This window comes from Otolemur garnettii, unplaced genomic scaffold (genome assembly GCF_000181295.1).
Source record: "Otolemur garnettii isolate 467f Iridium unplaced genomic scaffold, OtoGar3 scaffold00037, whole genome shotgun sequence".
NCBI lineage: Eukaryota > Metazoa > Chordata > Mammalia > Primates > Galagidae > Otolemur > Otolemur garnettii.
The window spans coordinates 8,233,662-8,260,096 of NW_003852432.1; the positions used below are offsets into that span (position 1 = coordinate 8,233,662).

Consider the following 26,435-nt stretch of genomic DNA (forward strand, 5'->3'; position numbering starts at 1 on the left):
AACACTGCATAACCTTGTCAGCCATAGTTAAAAGTGCATGTATATTACAAATTCTTTCATAATTATACTTGCAATCTATGCTTGGCAATGTCGTAAAATAAGAATTTTAGTTCTCACAGGGAAAGTGCACACTGTAAGTATCTATTTGTATGAAAATAATACTTAAAATCTACAGGGAAACTTTTCATTTGAGTGCACTGACGCGCTTTCTAGGTATTCCGCTATACATTGTACATTTTCTTATCTTTATTAGGGCACAGATTTTGTTTTTCAATCTTATAATATTTTATGATTTCCTACAGATATTTAGCAATATTTTCCTATAGCAGGGAATTTTAAACTTCATATATTTATCCCTTTCACCCACCAACACTCAATATTTGTCAGCAACTCCCTAGTTCTATGCATCATACCCATTTCACAGACTCAGAGTTATGCCAAACCATTCAGACAAAGCTATTCTAAACCTACTTAGGAAGGACAAAAAAGTTAATTCCTCTGAATTATCCTGTAACCTTAATGGATCCACAACTCCCTCACCCATGACCAACCTCCACCCGATTTCCCTGGAGGGGACCTACCCTAGCGTTGTCATGGTGACGATGGTGTACCAGAAGGCTGCAGGGATGCTCGTGAACTTGCTGGCTGAAGACCCTTTCTCGGCGTAGAACATTACCGTAGCGAAAATGATGATTGCCATGGTGAGAGAGAAGAGCAAGAAGCCCAATTCCGAAGCACAACTCTTCAGCGTGTACCCCAAGATGCGCAGGCCTTGGGAGTGGCGGGAAAACTTAAAGATTCTGAAGACCCGGAAGACTCGCAGTGTCACGAAGGCTCCGCTGACATCCTCATTGTCTGTCATCACCAGCCCAATATAGTAAGGCAGGATGGCCACCACGTCGATGATACTCATGACACTGCGCACAAAACGGTAACGACTAGGTGCGGCAGCCAGGCGAAGTAAGTACTCAACCGTGAAGATCATGACACAGGCTGTGTCCAAGCAGAAGAAGGCCACCGCGTACCGCTCCCCACAGGGCAGCTCTTTAATGTGACCCGGGCTCGACCCACACGGCACGGTTTCCACCACATTAGCGATGACGGAGACGGCGATGAAGAACCCCGTAACATAGTAGAAAACCAGGGCCATGGTGCTGGTGTGGGGGTTCTCAAACGCCCGCCAGACCCTCTGTCTAGCGGTCATGGTAGGCAGCGCGCTCTCCCCGGTGTTGTCAGTGTCAGCATCGTCCTGTAGACGCTCCGCGTTCTCTCGCCTGCGGTCCTTGTACTCCTCGTAACAGCAGTCGCCAATAATCTCCGGGATGAGGCCGAAGAAGGCCAATTCTTCATCATAAGCAGAGATGCACTCGTGGCGGGGATAGTGGAGCTTTCCAGTGCGGTAGAAATTCAGGATGTGGCGGAAGATGTCTGGGTCCCGATCAAAGAAATACTGCTGGGTCTCTGGGTGGTAGAAGAAGTCCCTCTCAGAACTGCCCAGCAGCGTGTCCGGGTAACGTTCCAGGGTGTCCTGCCACGTCTGGAAACGCGTGCCGCTCACATTAAGCACAATGAGAGAATCTTGAGTCCTCTTTCTCTCCTGTCTCGGGGGAGCTGGCATGGGCCCCGAGGCCACAGGCATCCACCCAATGGCCGCTGCCCTGGCAAAGGGCAGCCACGCTGCCACCCCTGCCGCCATGGTTCCTTGAAGTGGAGGAAAGGGTCACCGGGCTCCTGCAGAGGGTCAACCAAAGCAGTAAAATCACCCACCTCCTCTTGTCAAACTACTTCTGGAAAACTTGTCCCAAAGGTATCACTCTTCGAGGTAGGGCTCCACGTGATGTCACAGTCCTCAGAGACAGGTATTTGGAATAATAACAACCACCACCATCAGAAAAAAAAAAAAAAAAAAGGAATGTCTGTCCTCACAGTCACTCCCAATAGAATCTAAGCAAACATTTCCAGCAGCTGGACCAAGCCACTCACAGGCACGAATGAGCAGACAGGTGATTTCAGATGCAGCGGTATCCTCCTCAAACAGGTGTCTCTGCTTTCTCCCTAACACGGTCCGGATTATAGAGGTCAGTATACGGAGTGGAGGATAGAAAGGACGAAGAAGAGTCACCCAACAGTATTCTCCCGACGAATTAGAGAGCCCTTTCACCTTCGCTTTCCACTCTTTCAAACATTCCCTTTCCAAGTAGCCATTCCCGCCAAAGGAGTCTCAAAAAAGGGGGTGGGGGTAACAAAAAGACCTGTTGTGGCTTAGGAGATGTGGTCACAGCTGCTGCCCCACGTCTCTCTTTGGGGGTCCGGTTGCCACCTCTACTCCGTATTTGCAGAGACGGAGGTGCTGGGCAGTGGGCACAGTGGGGGGCGTTAAAACAGGTCTTCCTCCCGCTTGCCTACAAACACCCTCTCCGTCTGCCAAAAGCGTTAGCCCAATCGCCCTTTCACTCTCTTTTCAAGTTCAGCTCAGGTGCAGTGTGACAGTTACAGAGCCCCGGAGCTGGCAGCCGCCGCCGCCGTGGCGGCAGCAGCATCTGCCTCCGCGCAGAACGCGCCTCGCCCGCGGTACATACCTGGCAAAGTACGCGCCGGGGCTGAGTTGCATAGAGACTTTCTCCTCGCCGTGCCCCCGGAAAGGGAAAAGCAGAGAAAGCAGCTAGCGAGCAGCCGAATCCGACGCGCCGAGGGAGCATAAATAAAGCTCAAGCCAGCTCTTCTTCCCCTTCCCCCATCCCTCCGTGCCTCCCTCCTCCTTTTCACCTTCCAAAAGCCGGGCGCAGGCGAGCGAGCAGCAGCAACAAGTTCAAAAGGTGCGGGGGAGGCGACAACGGAGGGGACTCGCTCCTGCCAAGTTACTGAGCGGCCACTGTGGCGGGGACCCGGCCGGCGCGGTTCGAGGCGGCAGGGCAGCGGGGCAGCGGGGCTGCGGGGCGGGCGGTGGCGGTGGCGGTGGCGGCGGCGGCGGCGCGGGGCCGGGGCCCGGGTGGGCACGGGCTCTCGTCCGAGCGCGGAGGCAGCAGGCGCTCGGCAGCGCGGGGGCGCGGGAGGGCTGCTCGCTGCTTCCCCGCCAGTGGGTGGTCCTGCATCTCCCCCGGCTCCCCGCGCTGCTCTGCTTGTGAGATCAATAAATAAGGAGAAAATAAATAAATAACCGCGCGCACGCCCCGCCACGCAGGTTAGGAAAGGCGTCTCCTGCCTTTCCCTCGGCTTGACCTTTCTCCGCCCCCGCCCCCTCGAGCTTCTTCGCTCCACCCCAGCCACCCACCAGCCCCGGCGCAAAATGTCACCGAGGGAGAGTATCCAGGTGGATCTGCCGGGGGAGGAGAGCGAGCCTCGGATGAACAAAGGGAAGCTTCACGCGCTGGGCTGCGGTGGTTTGGAGGAGGAGAGGAGGAAGGGGACCGCTGCCTTGCTTCTGCCTCCTGAGTCTCGGTTCACGGCGAGCGTGGGAATAAGGGGAGAAGGAGCGACAGAAGCTGGGAAGGAGGGTGAGGGGAGCGGAACGCTCAGGAATTGGTTGTCTGCTAGGGGCCGCGGGGCGGCAAGACCCGCAGAGCCCCGCGGGATTTTTAAGTGCCTTTTTTTTTTTTTAAATTCAAACCAGACGTTAACGTTGCAGGGGTTAACATGTCATCTATCCAATTTGCCGAAAAGTCAGGCAGTGTCCTCGGTGTAGGTCTTGTCACAACTCCTTTCCCAGTCCTTTAGGAATGACAGGAGCATTGGGAACCCTTCTCTAAATGGTCGGCGTCAAGGGGCGTGCGTCTCTGAGAGTGTGAGTCCCCTGCATCCCCTCTGCGCTTCGCTGCACTTATCTAAAATGGTTAAAGTAGCTGAAGGTGTCCGTGAGAGGTGTAAGTGATACGGAGAGAGGCTGGAAAATTGTCACAGCCAACCGTTTTGTTTTTCCGTATACCCGCCCCCCGGTCATTAGGAATCTTCCTTAAAGCCAAACATAACATTTATAGCCACTAGATGGCGTGAATGGCGAGAAGTTAAATCTACACCTAAGGTTTGGATGCTTTAGAAAGGTGACGGATCAAAATTAACAGATCCAACAGAGAATCAGATCATACAGACATGGTGAACTCCTCCTGCCACTCACCTTTTGTGTATATAGGAGATACACAGCTTAGGCTTGAGTCCGCATTTTGGTAGATGTAGGATGAGAAAATTAAATCTAGATTACTGAATCGTAATCATCATAAGAATTAAGAGATTTGGAAACAGTAAGGCTACATCTTTGTCAGTTAAGAAGAGAAGCCTAATTTCTACCTGAAAATTACTTTTCAAGGCTTGACTTGACTGCCCTTGGTTTATAAAATAAGTGGACTGTGATGTACTGTACAGAAATTGACTTTAAGCCCTAGAGGATCATAATCATGATATCTCAACCTTAATAATCTTAAATGGGATACTGTCAAAGAAAACATACGAACTAAAAGTAGAGAATAGAAAATTACCAGATGAGAAGAAGAACAAGACACTGTACAATGTGCAGGATTTTTTGCAGAGATGGAAATACAGCTTTTATTTGTTTACAGATCTGGATGTGTAGAGAATCCTGTGTTAGCATTTAATGAGCTAATGCACCATGTAAGGTTGAGGACATGCCACTGAGGACACTTGCTGTTTATCTATTAGAATTAGTTGAAGTGAAAGATGCTTGTTAACAAATCTATATAGTTTACATACCTGAAAAGAAACAAACAGACAAGTTATCTGGAAAATATAAGTGAGAGAATTACCTACCAATTGATATGAGAAAATTAACTCCTTCCTAATCCAGAGAATAAGGTGGCACCATGACAGGTGCTGGACATGGAATCTAGAGAATGGAGAGCTGTGAATTTTCTATTAATATAATTTTCTAATACTGGCGTGCCATCCTGTAAAGATGTGGCAAGTGACCTCAACAGAACCTTTAAAACTGCTCTGTAGGAAACTGAAAACTTACAAAGATGAAAGTAGCAGTTTAAATCCACAAAAATCCTCAAATAAGCAAGAATATAGTATGGATAGTTTTTAAAATGTTTAACCACCCCCCCCCCAGCAGGCTTCTTGATGTAGTGGAAAGAATGTGAGCTAAGAACGTATTTTAATTCAAATTCTCGCCTAGGAAATTGCTTACTGGCTTTGTTTCATTTGGCAAGTTATTTAACCTCTATGATTAGAAATTTTAGATAATGAAACTTAACTTTTTAGGTCTGCGGTGAGCATTAAACAGAGTAATACCAATGTAGTACTTAGCACATCAAAGATACTTGATACTAGTTCTTTTTTTTCAGTTATTTTAAAACAATGCTAATGCACTTTATCCAGCCTGTATTCGGAATTCCCATAAATGCTTCCATATACAGTTATGCATCCCTTAATAATTGAAATATATCCTGAGAACTGAGTCTGTAGGTGATTTTCCAGATGTGAAAACATCACAGTCCACTTACTCAGACCTCCATGATGTAGCCTCTTTTATACCAAGGCTCCTTGGAATAGCCTGTTGCTCCCAGGCTGTAAACCTGTATAGTATGTCACTGTACTCAATACCGTAAGCAATTATAACACAATGGTAAATATTTATATACTTAAAGATGGAAAAAGTACAGTAAAAATCCCATATAAAAGATTTTAAAATGGTAACAATTGTCTAGTCACTTATCATGAGTAAAGTTTGCAGGGGCTAGAAGTTGCACTGAGTAGGTCAGTGGTGATTGAATGTGAAGATTTAGGACATGTAGTATACATGTCTCTAGACGTTGTACATGCTTTTCCACAGAGAATGGCTCAAAACAAAAAATCGAAACGAAAACACTGTATACTTAGGCTACACTAAATTTGTAAAAAAAAAAAAAAAGTTCTTTTGTCAATATTAAATTAATCTTTGCTTGCTGAAACACTTTTAACTTTATTAAATTTTTAATTTTTAACTTTCAAGTCTTTTGTAAAGCACTTACTTTAAAACACATATACGAAAAAAACACATATACATTGTATAGTTGCACAAAAATGTTTTCTTTTTTAAATCCTTACTATATAGACTGTTCTCTATTTTTAATATTTTTTCACTTTTTTCACTTTTTAAAACTAAGACACAACCGCACACATTAGCCTAATTCTACAAAGGGTCAGAATCATCAGTATCACTCGTCCACCTTCACATCTTGTGTCACTGAAAGGTCTGAAGGGACAATAACATTCATGGAGCTGTCACTTCCTATGATAACAATGCCCTTTTCTGGACTACCTCCTGAAGAACCTGCCGTGGGCTGTTTTTCAGTAAACTTTTTTTTTTACAAGTAGAAGTGCACTTCTAAATAATGATGAAAGGTATATATAGTGAATACGTGAACCAGTAACGCAGCTGTTTATTATCATTATCATGTATTATGTCCTGTATCTAATCTATGTTCTAAACTTTTATATGGCTAGCAGCACAGTAGGTTTGTTTACACCAGTCTCCCCACAGACACAAACTGATGCATTATGCAAAGATGTTTCAATGACTAAGACTTCATTCAGTGATAGTTTTTCAGCTCCACTGTAATCTTCTGGGACCACCATCGATGTGTGGCTGTCCTTGACGGAAATGTTATTAGGTGTATGGATGCATTTCCTCTTACTTCTAAATTCCCTGGTTCTTGTATATCTTGATTCCAATATTTTATTATTTACTCGTGCATGTGGAGAGCAGATATACAAAATCCAGCCGAGAACTGTATATCTCTCCCTTGCACAAGAATTCTTGCTCTTTCCTCTTGTCTTTTCATTTATGGACTCTGCCTGTTTGATTACATGGAAAAATAAATTCAGCAAGCTCAAAATTGAATGCATTGCTCTTCTCCAACAATTTACTCCCTTGGTTTTTCTCTCCTGGTCAGTGAAGTCTAGGAAAAGTGCTCATCCTGTGATTCGCTACTTCTCCCCAGCAATCACATACACTCAGCCAAGGACCCTAATTGTCATATATTCCACCCTCATTACCAGACTGTTCTTATTCTGTACCTAGAGTGATTTAAAAAATAAATTCTTAGATAATTATAGTTTCTCATGCAGTTGTGAGAAATAATAGCAGTCCCTTATACATTCTCTGTTTCCCTAACAGTGAAATATCGCATATTGTATTACAAAATCACACACGGGAAATCGACATTGATACTTTCTTAGTCCATTCAAACAACTCTAATCAAATACCATTAAATGGGTGGGTCATAAGCAACAGAAATGTATTTGTCACCATTAGGGAGGCAGATGAATCCAAAGTCAATTAGGTGTTTGGTGAGGACTGACTTCTAGCTGTGTCATGTGATACGAGGAGGCGGCAGAGCTCAGGCACCTCTTTTACAATGACAGTGATCCCAACCATGAGAGCTCTGACCAGATCATCATCCTCATGATCCAGTCAGCTCCAAGGATCCTGGCTCCTGGTTCCATCACATTGGTGAGTAGGTTTCCACATATAAGTGTGCTGGGGTCATATTCAGATCATAGCAGTTACAATCCAGTAATCTAATCAAATTTCATTAGTTTTAATCATGCAAATACTCGTGTGATAAAACTGGACAGCACTAAATACAAAGAAACATTTTTGTTTCCATTTAATCCTGTGTAATTTTATCAGACATGTGCATCTGCATGACTGAAACTGTGCATTTGTATGACCACCATACAACATAGGAACATATAGAGTCTATAGAACATGGGAACATATAAAACCTTCCCCTTACAGGAGCCTCTCCTACAGCTACAGCAGCCTTTCTCCTTCCCCTTCCCTAACTGTTGTCAACCACTAATTTCTTCTCCTTCTCTATAATTTTTCAATTCAAGAATGTTATCTAAAAGGAATCGTGTCTTATGTAACTTTTTTATTTTTTTGAGGCAGAGTCTCACTATGTCACACTCGGTTGAGTGTCACGATGTCACAGCAACCTCAAATTCTTGGGCTTAAGTAATTTTCTTGCCTCAGCCTCCCAGTAGCTGGGATTACAGTCATGAGCCACAGCTACAACACCTGGCTATTTTTGGTTGTCATTGTTGTTTAGCAGGCCCTGGCCAGGTTCGCACCCACCAGTCCTGGTGCATGTAGCCAGCTCTAACTATTCAGCCTGGGTGCCAAGCCATATATAAACTTTTTAAGACTGCTTTGCCTGAGAAAATTCAAGACTGCTGAAAGAATTTGTTTGTTCCTGCCAACATTTGAAGTCAGGGCCCCTGTCTCCCAGTCTTTGGGAAGGTAGGAGCCTAACTTCAAAAATCACCAATGACAAACCCAAATGGGTTTCACATGAATCAACCTCTCTTTCCATTTTTATAATTTTTCTACTTCCCTGATTCTACTGAGTCTTTGTTTACCCCCTCCCTATTTCCTTTTTATCCCTTTAAAATGCCCAGTCACCTCTATGCACATTGAACTTGAGTTGAGTTCATGCTGAACTCTTTTTTTCTATTGTAATAGCATATTACTGATTAAACCCTGACCTTACCACTTTAACCAGTTTCCATCTAGCTTTGTTTATCTTTGACAGTAGTGATATCTCGTGGTGGTTTTATTTGCATTTCTCTAATGACTAATTTTGTTGAACATATTTTTATGTGCATATTTGCCATCTGTATATTCTCTTCAGTAAAATGTGTGTTCCTGTTTTTTGCCTATTTTTTTAATTGAGTTGTTTGTTTTTCTGATATTGACTTTTGAGAGCTCTTCATATATTCTAAATAATTCTCCTATTTTAGACACATTGTTTGCAAATATTTTCCCCAGTCTGTAGCTTGTCTTCTCATCCTTTTAATGGGTCCTTGACAAAGCAAAATCTTCAATTCTAATGAGGTTCAATTTGTCAATGTTTCCTTTTATGAAACCTGCAGTTGTTGTCAAGTCTAATAACACTTCTAGCTTAAAGTCCCAAAATTTTCTCCATTTTTCTCTAAAGGTTTTATAGTTTTAAATTTTGAAATGAGTCCCATGATCTATTTTGAGTTAATTTTTTGTGTGTAAAGCACGATGTTTACTTCTGTTTTCTCTTTTTTGGCTGTGGATATCCACCTGCTTTAGCACTATTTGTTGAAAAGGCTATTCTTTCTATATTGATTGCTTTCACACCTTTGTCAGAAATCAATTAGACATATTTTGTGGATTTATTTATAGTTTTTTTAATTCTATTCCATTGATCTATGTGTCTATACCCCTACTAACATTACCCTTTCTTCATTGCTAAAGTTATATATTAATTGTAACTTAACATGAAATAAAAAAATTCCTTCTACTTTATAATTTGTTTTAATTGTATTAACTATTATTCCCATGTAAATTTTAGAATAAGCTTGCTACATCTATTAAAACCTTACTGGTATTTTATAGATGTCCTAGTACACTTATAAATCAATTTGAGGAGGCTGAGCCTGTTTATCATGTTCAGTCTTTCAATCCATGAGCATGGTATGTCTCTCCATTTATTTAAGTCTTTTAAAAAAAATTATTGACATTTTGTTATTTTCAAGACACTGTACAAGTTTTTATTTCATTTGTATCAAATTGTATTACCTTAGACCTGTTGTAAATATTATGTTTTTTTAAATTTCAACTTCCATATATTCATTGTTACCATATAGAAATGCAATTGATTTTTGTATATTTATCTTGTATTCTGCAATTGTGTTGAACTTTATTCGTTCTTAGATTTTCTATGTATATAATTTTTCCACCTACAAATAGAGTATATTTTATTTCTTCTTTTGCAACCTGTATATCATTTTACTTAGAGGATTGTATATTAATGAACTTCATAGAAGGGAATACAGAACTGTTTGGGATCTCAGCTTCCTCTGTCCTATAAACTTCATCTCACCACCTTTTAACATTTATATACTTCATAGTTTTGTTCAGCTATTTTTAGTTTGCTGAATCCAGTGTGTTTTAGCTTGATCTTGGGTCTTGGTATATGCCCCTTTTCCTGCAATTATCAACTATTCAGCTCAAAAGTCACATTCTCCAAGAATTATTGTCTAACCTCTTCAAAATGATGTCCAGTTCATGTGCTTTTCAGAGACTGTCATGGTTTAGAGCAGTGGTTCTCAACCTTCCTAATGCTGCAACCTTTTAATATACAGTTCCGACCCACAGTTTGAGAACCACTAGTTTAGTGGATATTTGTATGTCTTTTGTTTCTTAGCCACTGCACTTTACCTTTTTGAGGAAAGTACTGGTCTTTTATTTCTGTTCTTAAGTATTTGTTACTATAGTTGGCACATAGTAGAAATATAGTGAATGTTGAATGAATGAATGAGTACTTTAATTAGACTAATAATTAGTTAATATATACCTTATGTATTATAGAATTTTATTGTAACTCCCCAAAAATGATCATAGAAAATAAAGCTGAATTACTACCCACGTGGACATTGGGAAAAAATTTACCTTACCAATGAAATAAATGAGCTTCATGTGTATCACTCTGTAAAAAGTGTTTTTTTAATTCACTGCAGTCGATTTCCCAAAAAAAAACCCTTGAGTGAGTATTCCTATTTATTTTACCCAAAGGAAACAAAGGTCAAGGAAGTTAAATGATTTTCCAGGATTATATTGCAGTCCTTCTGACCATAAGCGTATTTTCTTTTAACTGTTTAAATGCACCAGTGTCTGCCGTATGTGAAGTCTCTTCGTGGTGTGGTGTTGTTTTCCGTACTGCTGATTCACTTACACAGATCAGTGCAAACTGTCTTAGGTTTCCCCTGGGGCTCATCTCTGTGAGGTCTCTGGACAGGGCAGGAAACCAGTCTGTGATCATGGGGAAGGGTAGCCCTGCATCTGTTCACCCCATATTTTAACCAGTTATGTTAACGCCCCAGAGGGATGAATTTAAACATCTAGATGATCTATTTAGATAAATTTAGTATATCTGACTACATTTGTCGAACCTCTTTCCAGACAACTTTTTTTATGACTGATTCTATATTAGGTAATTTAAACATAGTATTGCCTTTCTTTTTAAATTGAATAGCACTGGGTTAAAAAAGAAATTCTATAAGTCTGTAAAATGAATGAAATCTTTAACCAATAATTGAAATTGTGTTTATTGAATTTTGATTAAAGTCTAGCAACTTAAGGTTTTATATATAATTTTTTTTCTTAAAATACTATCTTTGTTTATACCATTAAATATCAAGGGAAAAATCAAAATTTCCCGTCAAAGTTCAATTACAAATTACAAATACCTCATAAAAAATGTGATTCTATAGAAAAAATATCTAGGTTATTTCTATTCATTTTCTGGGTTCTGTACTATTTTGAGTTTGGCAAGATGCTTTAGTCTAAGGTAAACTTTTTAATCTTTATTTATTGGAAGATATACATAAGCTCTCTCTCCCTTTTTTCTACTCTTTGTCATCCTAGGAAATAAAATCTGATATACTAGTAAGATAAGGGGGACGTGTGAAAGTCATGACATAGTTGAGGCTAATTAAATTCTTAAAACTCATTTGAGATTTCAAAACATTATAATATCCCTAAAATATAGTTTTCAGAAAAAGGGCAGTGACCCTTTTTCTTTCTTTGGACCACTATTAAAAAGACAACTGAAATCAAGTTCTTTTTCCCACTTTGTTAATACTATCAAATTATTTTGCAAAATCCTTAGCAAAAGATCTTCTACTTTTCAGGTTTTAAACCTTGAACATTTCCTATAAAAAATAATCCATTTTTAGGGCGCTGGCCCCATATGCTGAAGGTGGCAGGTTCAAACCCAGCCCTGGCCAAAAAAACTGCAAAATAATAATCATAATCCATTTGGGGGGACTTTATTCCTAATATGTAGAAAATCTAAAATATACTTTATATAATTGAATGGACTCAACTTTCAAAGTTCCCACCATGCTATTCAGAGAATGTGCCACATTCAGTGATTCAGTAAGTCTAATACATTTCTTAAATAGATGTACAAAATCTAACCATTACATTTCTGCCTCAGTTCTGCCTATGAACTAGTTGTCATTTTGAAAGAATTCAGTGGTTATTTTAGCATAAAGCATGTTTTTGTTGGGAAGGTAGATCTCACATTCAGTTTCTTACCACAAAACAGTGGTGAAGGGAAACATGCTGATGATGCCGTGGGAGGTGTTGGTATGTCTGTTACCTTGCCTGTGATGATGAGTAGTGTTCAGACTTATCCGATTTCACACATTAAATATGAGCAGTTGTTCGTATGTTGATTATACCTCAATAAAGTTGCTAAAAAGAATATTTTTGTTATTACAATATTCTTAGTGTTATGAATGATGATGCAGTTGTCCCTGCGCCCTAAGGAAGCAGAGGGTAATTTGAAAGGAAAAGTCAGTTTCTAACACATGGTTATTATTGATACTCACAATGTGTAAGGAATTAAGCTGAATATTAGAATGACACAAGTTATTCAAGATCAACCTCTCCTAAAGGAAGTTGAAATCTGAAATGAAAGAGAGAGATCGAGGATGAACCTGTCTTTTAATCCAGAGGTAATATTGCTTATGAGTCAAATTTCAGAATCTTTTCCCTAAGTGTTGCATTCTCTAAGGAACCGGTTTTTTGTCAGAGAGGGAGAAAGAGGAAAGATGAGAAGGAACACATAAATTTGCTCCTTGGACTCATTATCATACTTATAACTTGGGGATTAATTGCTATGGAATAATTCCAGTGCCATAAACTGAGAACTGTGACTACAAATGAGAAAGAAGCAGCAAGAGTTCTGAACAGACAAAAGTTTTATTTTTCTAAAACCAGAGAAAAGCAAATTCTTGCATATGGTAGAAACAAGGGCAGAGAAGATAAATTACTCCCCAACAGTTTATGGCCATTGAAAACCTTGAAGAAGTCTTACAAAGTTTACATCATTTAAGAAGCCACATTGTGTGAGAAAATTGGCAATTAATTTTCTTGTTTACTTTCTTTAAAACTATTTCATATGCACTGGCAAGCTACTTTGATATACAAAGTATATTGAATTCATTATTTTGATACACAATTATATGGTTGGCTTTAGTAAATTACTCAAAGGAGTAGACTTTAAAGAACAGCAGACTACTACAATACTTAAAAATATCAGGTGAATAGAGGATCCCTGTCTTACCCCACTTTTAGAAAGTGATACTATGTAACTCTTATTTGTTTATGACTTAGTATGTATTGGATTTTCATTTAAATAAAGAAAATTATTTAATGGAGAGTTATTAAACAGGTTTTTACATTGCAGCTGTTTCAGTCCCTTGGGTAAATACTTATTGAGAGAGCTTATTAAAGTTTATTCTACTTATTTATGTTTAAATTCTTATTTCTTTCACCCTGTGTGAAAGCTTTATGGAGGCAGAACTCCCATTGACTTTAAAGAGCTCTCTGCATAAGGATTTGGGGAGAACACAAGCTTGGAATGCTTATTAGGTAATTGTCTTTGATGTTCTTAGTCCCTAGGGATCTAATTTTCAATATATTTTTTGAAATATGAATTTTTCTTTAAGTGAAGAAATTTGGGAAGCATAGCTTTTCTATCCTAGCAAAGGATTGCATAGACAAAAGGGTATAGAAAGAGTAATTTAAAATTATTTTACTATATATATATATATATATATTTGAAACACTTAAAATACGAAAAAAATAAGTTTGGACAATGTGTAATGTGAGGTGAAGATACGGTAGGGATAGCAGGTGTTGTTTACCTGGAAAAAGAAATTACAAAGTTAGAGGAGAAAAGAGAAAAGATAGTCTAACATTCTACCTATTCACTCTTTGTGTTTATTTCTGTAACTGATTTAATGAGAAAAGTAACAAATACGGTTCAGTTTATTATAGCTCTGTTCAGGACAAATCTGAATGAGAAGAGACTGACAGAGACAAGACACACTTAAAATGAAGGGTGCAATAAGAGAATAAATGATGGATGGAGATAAGAGAAATTGTAAGAAAATTTTAGGATATGTGATTATCTGAATGTTGAGATTGGATGGCTAAGGAGAAAAAGGTGACAGGTTTTGAGGCCAGTGACTGGAAGAAACAGGAAAATAGAAGGAAAATTTATTTTGGGAAAGAAGACACTGTCTTCCATAACTGACATGGTAAAATAGAGGTTGCAGTAGGCTTTAAATATAGGACATAGAATGATTTAATGGAAGACGTGAGCTTAGAGTCCTATGTCTTTTAGAGGTTTGGTTTTTGTTATGTTAAATCTTTGGAAATTAGTATCCTGTTCTAGATGTCCAGTTTCATTTCCAGTCCTCTTAGATGGAGCGAATTAATCTTGAAATGGGGAGTAGGGTCTTTAAGGAAAAGTTTAAAGTCAAGAGCGCTGATACATTTTACTGGCACTCATATACCATTTATTTAAAAATGAGAGGTACGGTCTCAAAAAATAAACAGTGTCAGATTTGTTTAAAGAATGTGAAAATAATTCTGTTTTACTTATAACTTAGGACCACAGAGAATAGAAACATGTATACTGTATAGGTTTTTAAATTATATATATAATGTATGTATAACGTAAATGTATTCATATACATATATGTATTTATTTTATTTTCTCTGATCATCAGAGAAATGCAAATCAAAACCACTCTGAGATATCACCTAACTCTAGTGAGATTAGCCCACATCATAAAGTCCCAAATCTACAGATGATGGTGTTGATGTGGAGAGAAGGGAATTCTTTTACACTGCTGATGGAACTAAGGACTACAAACTAATATAATCTTTATGAAAAGAAGTAAGGTGAATTCTTAAAGAAGTCAAAGTAGACTTTCCATTTGATCCTGCAATTCCATTACTGTTTATTATAGCTCAATTTACAATTGCCAAGTGATAGAAGCAGCCCAAATGCCCATCAACCCAAGTGCCCATGAGCCCATGAATGGATTAACAAACTGTGGTATATGTATATCCTGGAGTACTATTCAGCCATAAGAAAAGATGGAGACTTTACATCTTTTGTGTTTACCTTGATAGAGTTGAAACACATTCTTTTTCGTAAAGTATCTCAAGAATGGAAAAAACCTCCAATGTACTGAATACTAATATGAAACTAACGTGTAAACTACATGCCCACACAAAAGAAAAACACTTGTATAGTCTATCAAGGGGGAGCCAACAGGCAGAGTGGGAGGGAGAGCAGGATTGGTGGAAGGGAGGTCATTTGACTAGATCTCACCTAGTGTGCACAATGTGAGGGTACTCAGAACACCCCCTGGGTGAAGGGCTCAACTACACCTTGAACTTTGAACTCAACTACACCTTGAACTTTAGGGCTCAATTTTAACTACACCTTAGAATTAAAAACAATGAAACCTAAACTTTGTACCCTCATATTAATTTGAAATAATAAAAAGAACTTTAGAAATTAGTATTCTGTTCTACATCTCCAATTCATTTCCAGTCATTTTAGATGGAGTGAATTAATCCTGAAATGGGGGGAGGGTGTCTTTAAAGAAATGTTTGAGGTCAACAGCAGTAATACATTTTACAGGTATTCATATACCATTTACTTAATAACAGGGACATACATTCTGACAAAAAAACTAATGTCATATTTGGTTTAAAAATATAAAAATAATTTATTTTAACATATCTTAGGCCAGAAAATAGAAATATGCTACATAGTTTTTTAAATTATATAAATATAAAATTTAAATATATTCATGTAAATATATGTATATATTTATCTCTCTAAATACACACATAAAATTTTCAAAACTTACAGAAAATATGTAAAAATTCCAAGCCTTTTTAGGAGATGGAGAAAATAATAGGAGCAATATTATATGCATGCAATATTATATAAATTCACATCTCTCTCTCTCTCTCTCCCCCCCACCCCGTCTAAAAAACCATGAGTCAATCCTGATACTCCCAACCTAATTTTTTATTTCCTTTCCATAATTATAGTGCCCTTATCAGATAATAATGTCCTGTACCTTATCCTAAATGTGTTACATATATTTATTGATTTTCTTTTGTGCAAATAATAACTTACTGCTGCCACTCTTCCTCATACTTAGCCTCTAATACTCTCTGCCACTGCTGTTACCACTGTCCCACTCCTGTGTAGACCCCCTCCTTTCCCTATCCCAAGATCCACAATCTTGCCTTGGGCCTCCCTGTGCTTGGATGCCCTCCCCCACTACCAGACTGTGAGACAACACGCTGAGTTGTTTCCCAAAGAGGATTCCTTCCTCACTCTGATTAGGTTCCATCATGCTGTGCTGGTCTGGCCCTCCCCTGTGGAATTTCCCCTTCTTTGACTCAGTTCTAACATCTGGGTTCAGAGCACCACAACTCAACCTCACACCTTGCTCCCATATTGCTCTCCCTCATACCTCGACTTGTACTTGCATATGGTAAGAACAGTGGCAAAGGATATAAATTATGTAATGACATCTCCACTGAATTGGTCAGGAAGGGAAAAGGCTAGGAAAGAGGATGAGCTATACACACTCTAGGCAGAAACAACACTTCATGATCCATAATTTCATTTTCAACAAACTTCTTTCCAAGTGCTTTCGATTGCTCAAGTTCCACGTGAAAGGTATTCAGGAGCAATATGGGAGAGAAGACACAATAAATTGGTATTAATACTTCAAAGTAGGAAACACTTAAGACAGTTAACCTGTGAACACTGAACATCAGGAGCTAACTTTCCAGGCATCAGAAGTAGTCATTTAAGGGGTTACTTTTTGCACAGCAAAGAACTGAGAGAGCAGACCTGGGACTGCTGTCTTTAGAAAGGCTGCTTGAAAGGTCGGCCTCAGCTGACAGCTAGAATCTTGGTTCTCAGTCAGTAATTAACTGACCACGGTGTTTCACTGTGCCCAGACTGGTTTATCCTGAACTCCTTTCCTTCCAGGACTCTGAAGGGTTGGTAAATTCTAAGCAGAAAGTGCCTACATGAGCTTTTTCTAGTGAACCTCCAGTTAGGGGATCACCTTGGAGACCCCCAATACACTCTTGAACTAAGATTTTAAAACTAAGTCAAATTTTGTCAAGCAAAGACAACATTCAGGGCAGAAATCAGCCCCCAAATGATGGAAGACACAGCATAAACAAAACCACGGAAATAATCAACTTGCCCTGGACGAGAGATGGGTCCACAAATAATTCATTGTTTCTGAAGCATTAAATTTAAGGAATGTATCAGAAAATATAAGCAAATGGCAGCCCTCAGTTCCTGAGAAGTGTTTTTACTCAATACTTTATAATACATGCTGTATTAGAAGTAAAGAGATTCAGCAGATATTTGGGAAAGCATAAGAATAAAATTATAGATTTTTAACATAATTTGCTTTTCAGCAAAATTACTTATGCTGTTAATATTTGTAAACTCTTAATAGCCTGGAAAATCATTAATCATGTAGCTATCTGGTATTTTACATTTTCAAAAGTAGAATTATATATACATGCTTTCTTTAACTTGACAGCTCCTTGCAATGCACGATAATACAATTTTTATCCTATTTATAAATTTTGAAAAGTATCAGAAGAGGTAATATATTAGGTATTCTTTACTCAGTGATATTAGCATTTTGTTTTTTATGTTTTAGGGTGTTTATCTGTCAGTTTAACAGTTTAATAATATTCCATATTTCAATGTATAATACATCTACAAAATGAAAAACTGTGTCAAGAACTTAAAATATAAGTCTCTAAGAATGAGGCAGTTAAACATTTGCCTTTGAAAAACAAAGCTCTCCATCTTCATTCTCTACTAAACCACCTTGGGAAATAAAGACAAGAGCAACAGGTTAGAACTAAATTCATATGTGGGGTTTGTTGTTCTTTTACTTTGTTTTTTAATGTCAAAAACTTCCCACGGAGATCATTTAAAAGTGAAACATTGCTAACTGAATTTAAATTAACTACAGAGTGTTTATAATATATCAGGGATATATCTTGTCTTTTGATAAATTTTAAGGCATTTATTGTATCTACTTACTTGAGTAAATTAAAATAGAAAATATTTAATAAAATAATTTTCTGTCATTTCGTATTTTTTATCCAAGTTAGGATTGATGTCTCAATTTCCATAAATGGGATGACGTTTTTGATGCTATAATAGATGTTTCAAAAATATTAATCCACATTATTTCTTCTGAATTTATTAAGCCCAAAGATAATAAATCACAATCAATAAATCAATACTTTTTGCTGATTTTTAAGATATGAATGAAATTCTTGAAGGAGGTTTTAGGCGTTATCTCAGATAAATTTGTATTACAGAAATATCAAATGGCTAATAATTCATACTCAGTGTCTTATCCCTCAATTCTTCTCACACTAGTTTATATGTGCCTCTCTTTAATGTGTATTCTTCTCAATCATTTGGCATGAGCTCTGCATCACTATTCAGAGTAAATAAGAAACAGTTTTCGTGGTTATGGAATTTTCCCCCCAAATCTTCTGTGTTCCTTAGAAAAGATATGCTTTGCTTCAAGTAACTCAAATGGAAAAACTCATGCTTGAATCTGAGTCTTTGGACTGATACTGTCTGCAGGAACCTTTTCATTTAGAAGAAAACATGAAGATACAACCTACCTTGCCACTTTGATTATGAATAAAGAAATCAGGAGAAGAGTTGCTTTGGTGAAAATAACATAGTACTTTTTGAATCAGAATTATAAGTATTACATGATATTTGAAAAATGATGAAAATGTATATTTGAGATATTTAAATTCCTATCTTAGGTAGTAGTAAAATATTAAGTGAACAGATACATACAATTAAATATAATATACGCTGTTGAGGGCCAGCATAAGTAATGTATATTTGAAATTAAACATTAATTGAATGTGAAAGCAATGTATATCATTTATGATTCTTATAGTTTTAAATGCACACACGTTTTGATTAATTCTAATTTATATTATCATTTTCATAAATTTACATAATATTCTGGCAAATTTTTGTTTGAAAAATTTCTGCTTACGTATGTTTTTAAAAAGCCTTTATTATCCTTTATCTCTGATTTCTATATATTTCTCATTATAAATTCATTATGATTTTCTGTGCTGAGCCCATACTTTGGGCCAAGCCTGTTCCAAGCACTGAGAGTACAGAAGTCAACCAAGCAGAACAAACTTGGCTCTCCTGGAGCTGACATTCACATTACAAGGAAATGCTCTATAATGCAAGATATGCCTCTAACGAATGCATTTACTTACTTTTGTTCAGATTACTATTACCTTTTAACAACCTCCCCCCATACTATATGTCCTAAAATGAGAAAAGTCATTGCCTTTTCTTCATTTTTCTGTACTGTGGTTAGGGCGTGGCGAGGAAATCACGTGGCATAAACACACAAAGCTGAGGCTGCTATTCATGAAGTGGGAGCTTAGGCAAGACTGAGCGCCAGAGGTCACAGTTCCTTTCCCTGTGGTCGGGGCTTCCTCACATCATGATGGCCTGTTTCCCAGGGCACACATCCAAGAGCAAAAGACTAAGCTTGGCTGTCACATAATGTCACTACCACTTCACTATTGTCTGAACAGGCACGTTCAAGGTCAAGGAGAGGGAACTGCAAAGTGACAAGATTCTAGCTACAGGATCATGTGGAATTGGAAATATTGTAGCCATGTTTGAAAAGTACCATCACAAGTGTAATGCTTGGGAAAATATTAGCATATTTCTCGGTATAAACTTGTGTAATGTTTATGAACTAATGAAGAACAGACACTAAAGACTTGAGTTTAAAAAAAAAAAGCAAGGTCTCATATCAAAATAGCCTTTATAATGGAGGTACATTTAAATTAATATATCAGGACTCATTACTCAAATACTTAATAAACTGTGGTATCATTAAATACCAACTTTCATTCCTATGTTCCCTTTTAGTCATTGAAAGGATATGATTGTTTAATTGCAGCAAATTCTATATGACTCATGTTTTTCTATTAGTAGAAATAGTAACTTGAATGAGTTGGCCTGAAAGATATGACAATAAAACTTTAAAGTCAAAATTATAACAGAATAAATATGAAATCTTTTATATTAATGCATCTCAGAACAAGTGTTAACTCTAAAATTCATGGGCAAGATTTAAAACCAGGTTTATCTTTTATATGTAAACATGGTGAAGATGAATAGACCCATAAAAATTATACACTTGGGGTTTCTGGAGTATATGCTACCTCAGATATTATTTGGCATTTTCTTATTACTTGGAGATAATATTATCTGGATTGTGGTTGAATTTGAATCAATTATTTTTTTCCATACATCCATTACATGTTTATGATTGGGGAAAGTGTGCCACAGATTATCAAATATTGCAGGGTACCTACCTATAATATGCTAAAGGTAGCAAAAAACAAACATGAAAGTTAGAATGGAAGGTATAAGCAATACAGCGTGGGAATAGTAGAAGCAGGAAAAATGAATTCTGACCTAGGTGGGAAGATGGAAAAGAAGCATCTTATCTATGAAAATCTGAGTGTTAGGATCTGAATGCTCCCAACCAAATAAGCCACTTATAGATAATGATGTGGAAAGCCTGGATTAAGGAAAACAGTGGCATTTTCCAGCAGTAACAGTGTGGGTATTGGATGTATGGAAAAGTTAAATTGAATAAGATGAAATAAGAATTTAAATTAAGATGTCTTCTATATTTAAGGTCATGGAAAGTTGAGTAGCTACCTTTATAAGTAAAGGTAAAGTGGTATAACAGTGTATAAAATTAGGATCAAATCTCTTCATTTCTCTTCATTCCTACCATTCTAGAAACCTTCTGCCATGTGGCCTGTGGCCACAGCTTCCTGAGATTGGCCTTCTGGCAAGAGCTTGCCTTTCCTCCCAGTTAAGGTCTACAGTGCATTGTCATAATTTGGAAATTAAAAATAAAAAGTATTTACTTCAGTCCTTAACTGAGCTCCTACAACCCGGAGCATAGTTATAGTAGTGTATAGCTGTGGTTGTCTTTCATTTTCTGGGACTGTGCACCTCCCTCCCTCCCCACAACCCCCAAACCACCACTAATATATACATACCATAATACAGCCGTGTCCTAACACTACAAAATTTAGTATTTTTCTTCTTCGTTTCTTTGCAAATGTTATAGACCTTTCCTCTGATTTGAATACTACTTTTTCCTCCTCTGTCTGGCAACTTCCTACTCAAACATACTCCACTCTTTAATTTTCTTTCTTTTTTCTTCTTTTGTCCCACTCTCTACGTTGCTTGCTTCCTCTCATAGAATTTTACACCTATGTCATTCTATTTACTATGGTTTAAATTCTACAAAGATGGAATGATGTTTAATTTTTCTTTTCATCTCATGTGACAGTGGAGGCGCCTTCCTCTGACCCTAAAAGCAGTGCTTTTTAAAGCTTCATGCCACATTACCTCTTAAGAAAAGGAAACCGTGAGAAACATTTATCAAGTGACTAAACATAATTTGAAACAAGCTAAGTTACAAAAAGGTAATAAAACATTGTCTTAAAAAAACTTTGACTCTATCCATCATTTTAAAGGCATGTGCAGGCATAGATATTAATGAGAGATTGTAGAGGTGACTGAGAGACCTAAATGCGCTATAAAAATAATTTACTGGTATAAGTTGAAAACAAACATTGCTTGTATATGTATATTTCTCCTAGATAATTAGCCAAGTTACTTAGGGTTGGAATTAAGGATGGTAAATGGTGCTAGGCGTTTCTAAATGCATTGGAGTCATGCACTTCCCTTTTTTCAACACCTTGGTAGCATTACTCTTAGCCATGAATAGAATATTGTGAGCGAATTTACACTTATACACAAATACATTTTAGGAAAAGAAAATACAATTTGACTTCAAGTCACAAACTGCAAAGTGTCTAGACTCTACACGGATCTATTCCCTCATCAATTACAGTTTACAAAACATACTCATCATTGAATTTTTATTCTAGGCAGACTCTTATACTCTTTAGAAGGATTATATTCAGCGCTTGAGCCTGTTCCTATGTATATCAATGGGAATATATTCACCTACATACAATTTTGTTCTTACTTGAGCAGAATAAAGACATTTTCAAACAACGTACACTGCCCAAAACTATAATAATGGAGCTTGAAAATTGAACATGTGGGTACTACACTGAATCCTAAATGCATATTTAAAAAATCTGTACCAAAACCTAGCAATTAATTTTCCACTTACCAAAGGTTTTTAAATTGTATGTATAAAGAAATACAGCAAATTATAAGTCCTTCAGTCCAACAAGATCGTTTTAACATATGTATCATTCAATTGAAAACAACAGACAAATAGTCTGGTCAACACATTCATTAATGGGCGAAGGCCGTCAGCTCCTCACAATATATGGTTTTCACTTTTATGAAGTAAAAATTATGCTCTGCTTTGGTCCCTAAATCACTTTCTGATGAAGTATCAGTAAAACTGAGATTTGACTTTTACAACAATGTGCAAACACTTTTAATAAGAGAAAATGTGACCATTAAAAATTACTAGGATGTCTTTAACTTGATGGAAATAAAGTAAAAGTTAATGTTTTACGCAGGAATAATAATTATATGGCTTGTCTAGTCTCGATTACATTGTCATAGTTACTGGCTCCTGATTAATTCAGGGCTTATGAACTTAGGAAAAGAAGGAGGAGAGGCAAAGATTTGGAAGCAACTGAAGCTTAAACTTACATTTCTGATAACATTCCTTAATATTTTTAAATCCCCAGGAAACAATATTTAGGATTAGATAGAATAACTTATAAAGTTGTATTTGTCTGTTTTGGTTTTCACATTCAAACATATAATCCTGCTTTGAAACACAGTACAATGCATGGATACCATGAAGAGAGTAGCTGCTTCTCTACTGAAGCTTCAACATCAGCAAATGTACCGTTGATGGAAACATGGCGACAGAAATGCTGAGGACACACGGGATTTCCTCTCCACTGAATCTGAAGCTTCCATTATGAGGTATCTTAGAATTTGGGTAAAGAAAAAGTTATTTGAAAATGGGGCTAGGAAGTCTGGCTCATTCTCAGGGCTGGCCTCTGTAGGAAAGGATGTGATAACTTTTGGGATGGTTGCCATTGACTTAATTTAAGGTCATATGCAAAAAAGGTCCCTAAATCTTTTTTGAAATAAAGTTAATGAGTGGGTCTATTCCATTTATTTTTAACTCTATCCTTCCATCTGTACTATATTTTTTTGATTACAGCATTAGTTTCATAATAGATAATCCATTCTAAAAGCAGGTAGTCCAGTTTTCCAAATGTGCTCATAATTTCAAGATAATTTTGTTTACGCAAGGCACTTTGCATTTCCATACACATTTTAGAATCATTTTATAATTCTGACATAAAATGCCTGTGGAAGTTTAGATTAAAAGTAGAATGGATGTATAGGTCAGTTGAGGACAATTTTTAGTATATGATAAATGAACTCAGTATAGCTCTCCATTTATTTAGGTATTCATTAATTTATCTCAGCTGTATTTCATAATTTACAGAGTATTTTTTTGAATTTATACCTAATTATATTATTGAATGCAGTTGTAAAAGTTCATTCAAAATTTCCATTCCTGATCATTTCTTACTAGCATAAATATAAACAGCTGTTTATTGACTTTGTATTATGCAGTCTTGCTAAGTTGACTTCCTAGTTTAGTAGTTTTTTTGTAGGTACTAGGATACATATATATATATGTATGTAATGTGTATATATATATATATATTTACATATATATATGCATGCTATATACATTTGGATTTTTAATGTACATATTCCAGTTAGCTACCTATAAACAAATCATAAGACTTGTTTATGTTCCTTACATTTTGGCAGTTGAGGACAATTTTTAGTATATTGAATATATTTAGTATATTGAATCTCTTGAATCTCTAGTGCAATGTTCAGCTGAAGTGGTGAAAATGGACATTCTTCTTCTGTCGGTGAACTTGGAGAAAAAGCCTTTGGTCTCTTACCCTTCGGTATAATGCCAGCACTATATTTGTCCTTGATTTGCATCAAGTTGAGGATATTCCCTTTCATTCTTAATGTGCTGAGATATTTCAAAATTAATGGATATTCAATTTTTGAAATAATTTTTCTGTGTCTTTTGAAATAATAATGATTTTTTTCATCTTGGTAACATATTGTTTAATTTTTTAATTTGAATTTCATTTGGGAACTCTTCAGAACCTTTTTATTGACTGATTTTTCTCTTAGTTATGGGTCACATTTTCTTGTTTTTTGCTCTATCTTCTTCACCTTTGAGTAATTCATGATTCTGATCTTCAGATGTTTTACATAATCCCATTATTTCTCAGAGATTTTCTTTATCTCTTGACTATTTTTTATATAAATCTGACCGACTGGATGGGTTATTTCAAAAACCTTATCTTCAAGCTCTGAAATTCTTTCTTTTGCTCCATCTATTGTTAAGACTTTCCATTATATTTTGACATTCTCTAAATGATATTTTCATTTCTAGAAGTTGGGTATGTTTTCTTCTTAAAATATTTATCTCTTAAATGAATTTTTAAATGAGTTATATTTTTGGTTTCTTTGTATTGGTTTTCAACTTTCTCATTAATCACATCCAATTTAACTTGTGATACATATCTTTAATTCCATATCTAAGATTTCAAAAATTTTATTTTGGTTGGAGTCCTTTGCTGAGAATTTAGTGTGATTCTTTCACAGCACTGTGAGAACCTTTCTCTCGCTCTCTTTTTCTTTCTTTTCATATTGCCAGCTTTCTTATATTGGCTCCTTCTCATGTGGATCCTCTTCCCTCAGCATAAGACTGATAGCCTGTGGCTGACTTGTTCTGTACTGGAAACTGCTGTTCAGTGTAGAGCAGGAGACAGTCGCTGCCTTTTGGCTTATGCAGGTAGCTCTCCACTGCAGAGTTGCTGGCAATTTCGATCAGGTGGACCTCAGACCTCTGGGAGACCTCAGATGCCAGTAGTGCTGGACAAGGTAATCCTACTTAGACAATCCTCAGATGCCAGGCCCCTGTTTGGTGTGCTTGAGTCCTGGGAGAGCAGACTGAACCCTAGCTGGTGAACTTGTCTTCAAGTGTCCCTGAGTTCAGAGGGTGACTGTGATTGTGAGGGGTGAAGTAATCTGCACAGGATGAAAGCCCAGGCAGGAGAAGAGCAGATGTGCTGTGGACCTGCCTCAGGAGGGCAAACCTCTCTTGATGGGAAGCAGAGGTAGGTAGCTGTGGTCTGCACGCAGCACTCACATCTCCCTCTATCACCAGTGACAGTGGTCTCTGTTCTTTAGAGACATAAAAGTGCCCGTATCCCCAGTTCCCACCTAGACACGGCTGCAGCAGAGATGGTGGGGGCAGCTCATCCGACTGTGTGAAGGGCTACCAGGCTAACTGTGGGCTGTAGCTAAAATGCTCTGGCAGGGTACAAGTAGTTGTTCCAGAAATTTGCCTGCAGGCTCTTCCCAGAAGAGACCAACTGTTCAAGCAAAGTAGCCCCACCCATCCTCAGTAAAGGCAGTAGCTTTAGCCCCTGGGGAACACAAAAGCCCTTGCTATGGCCTTTTGGGGAAGGGTGGGGAGTACATCCTAAGCTCCATGGAAACTTGAATATGGTAAGTGCTGTAACAGAGGCAGGGCAGCTATTCTAAGTGGCTTAATTTTGCTCTGTGGAGCCCTCACCAGGCCCAAGCAGCAGCCATGGATCCTTGGGAGCAGTGAGCTAAGTAGGGGAGGAAAAGAGGGCCTCTAGAGGAGGGGAGATTGTGCCTCTCTGTTCCTTTTGTCTGAAGGAGAAGTCTGCCATGCTGTACTCTCCTCTCAGCTGGAAGTGGCTTGACTGTAATTTTCAGGCTCTGGGAGACCCACAGTTCCCCTCAGGACTTGAAGTTCCCACAGGCTGCTGTGGTCTGAGGGTGTACTGAGGGGTGTTGGTTGTGGGCCCTGCTATGTGGAGTCCCAGGGGCTGTGATTCCTGAATTGGAATAGCTGCACAAACATCACCTGTTCATGAAAGGAAGGAAATGAGCCACACTTTGCATGCAGAACTGGGAGGTGGTGAGCAGAGAACTACTGGGAACCCCTTTGCCAGCTTAGGACTGGTTGTCTAGTGGTTCACCTGCACCAGAAGCTTATGCTTGAGACCAGCGGTGGCTATGTCTGCAGCTCTGGGTGGGTGGAGGAAGGGAGGTCTCTGCCTCTACACTCCTTCTGGGGATGCCCAGCTTTAAACTCTCAAAATGGTACCCTGGGCCTGTGACCAAAGATGCTGTGGGCCTTCAAAATGGTAACCTGGGCCTGAGACCAAAGATGGTGTGGGCTTTCACAGGCTAAGAGTGTGGACAAGATGCTGGGTGGGGTGCCAGTCACTCTCGTGTCTGTCTCGCTAAAGCTGGTAGCAGAGCAGTGGTACCTGTCCTCACAGTAGGTCAGAGAGCTTGGGCTTCCTTGTCCCTTCTCAGTTAGCCAGGTCTGCGTCAGCCTGAATTCAG

General features: G+C 38.0%; 1 protein-coding gene across 1 annotated transcript in view; it reads right to left on the reverse strand.

The window, feature by feature from the left end:
• KCND2 (potassium voltage-gated channel subfamily D member 2) overlaps positions 1 to 2,676 on the reverse strand; it is a 483,669-nt gene extending 480,993 nt beyond the window's left edge. The window contains exon 1 of the mRNA XM_003789789.3: positions 582 to 2,676. Coding sequence (XP_003789837.1) covers positions 582 to 1,696 — 1,115 coding nt within the window. The 5' untranslated portion in view covers positions 1,697 to 2,676. The remainder of the gene's footprint in view (positions 1 to 581) is intronic.
• Positions 2,677 to 26,435: the final 23,759 nt, after the last annotated feature.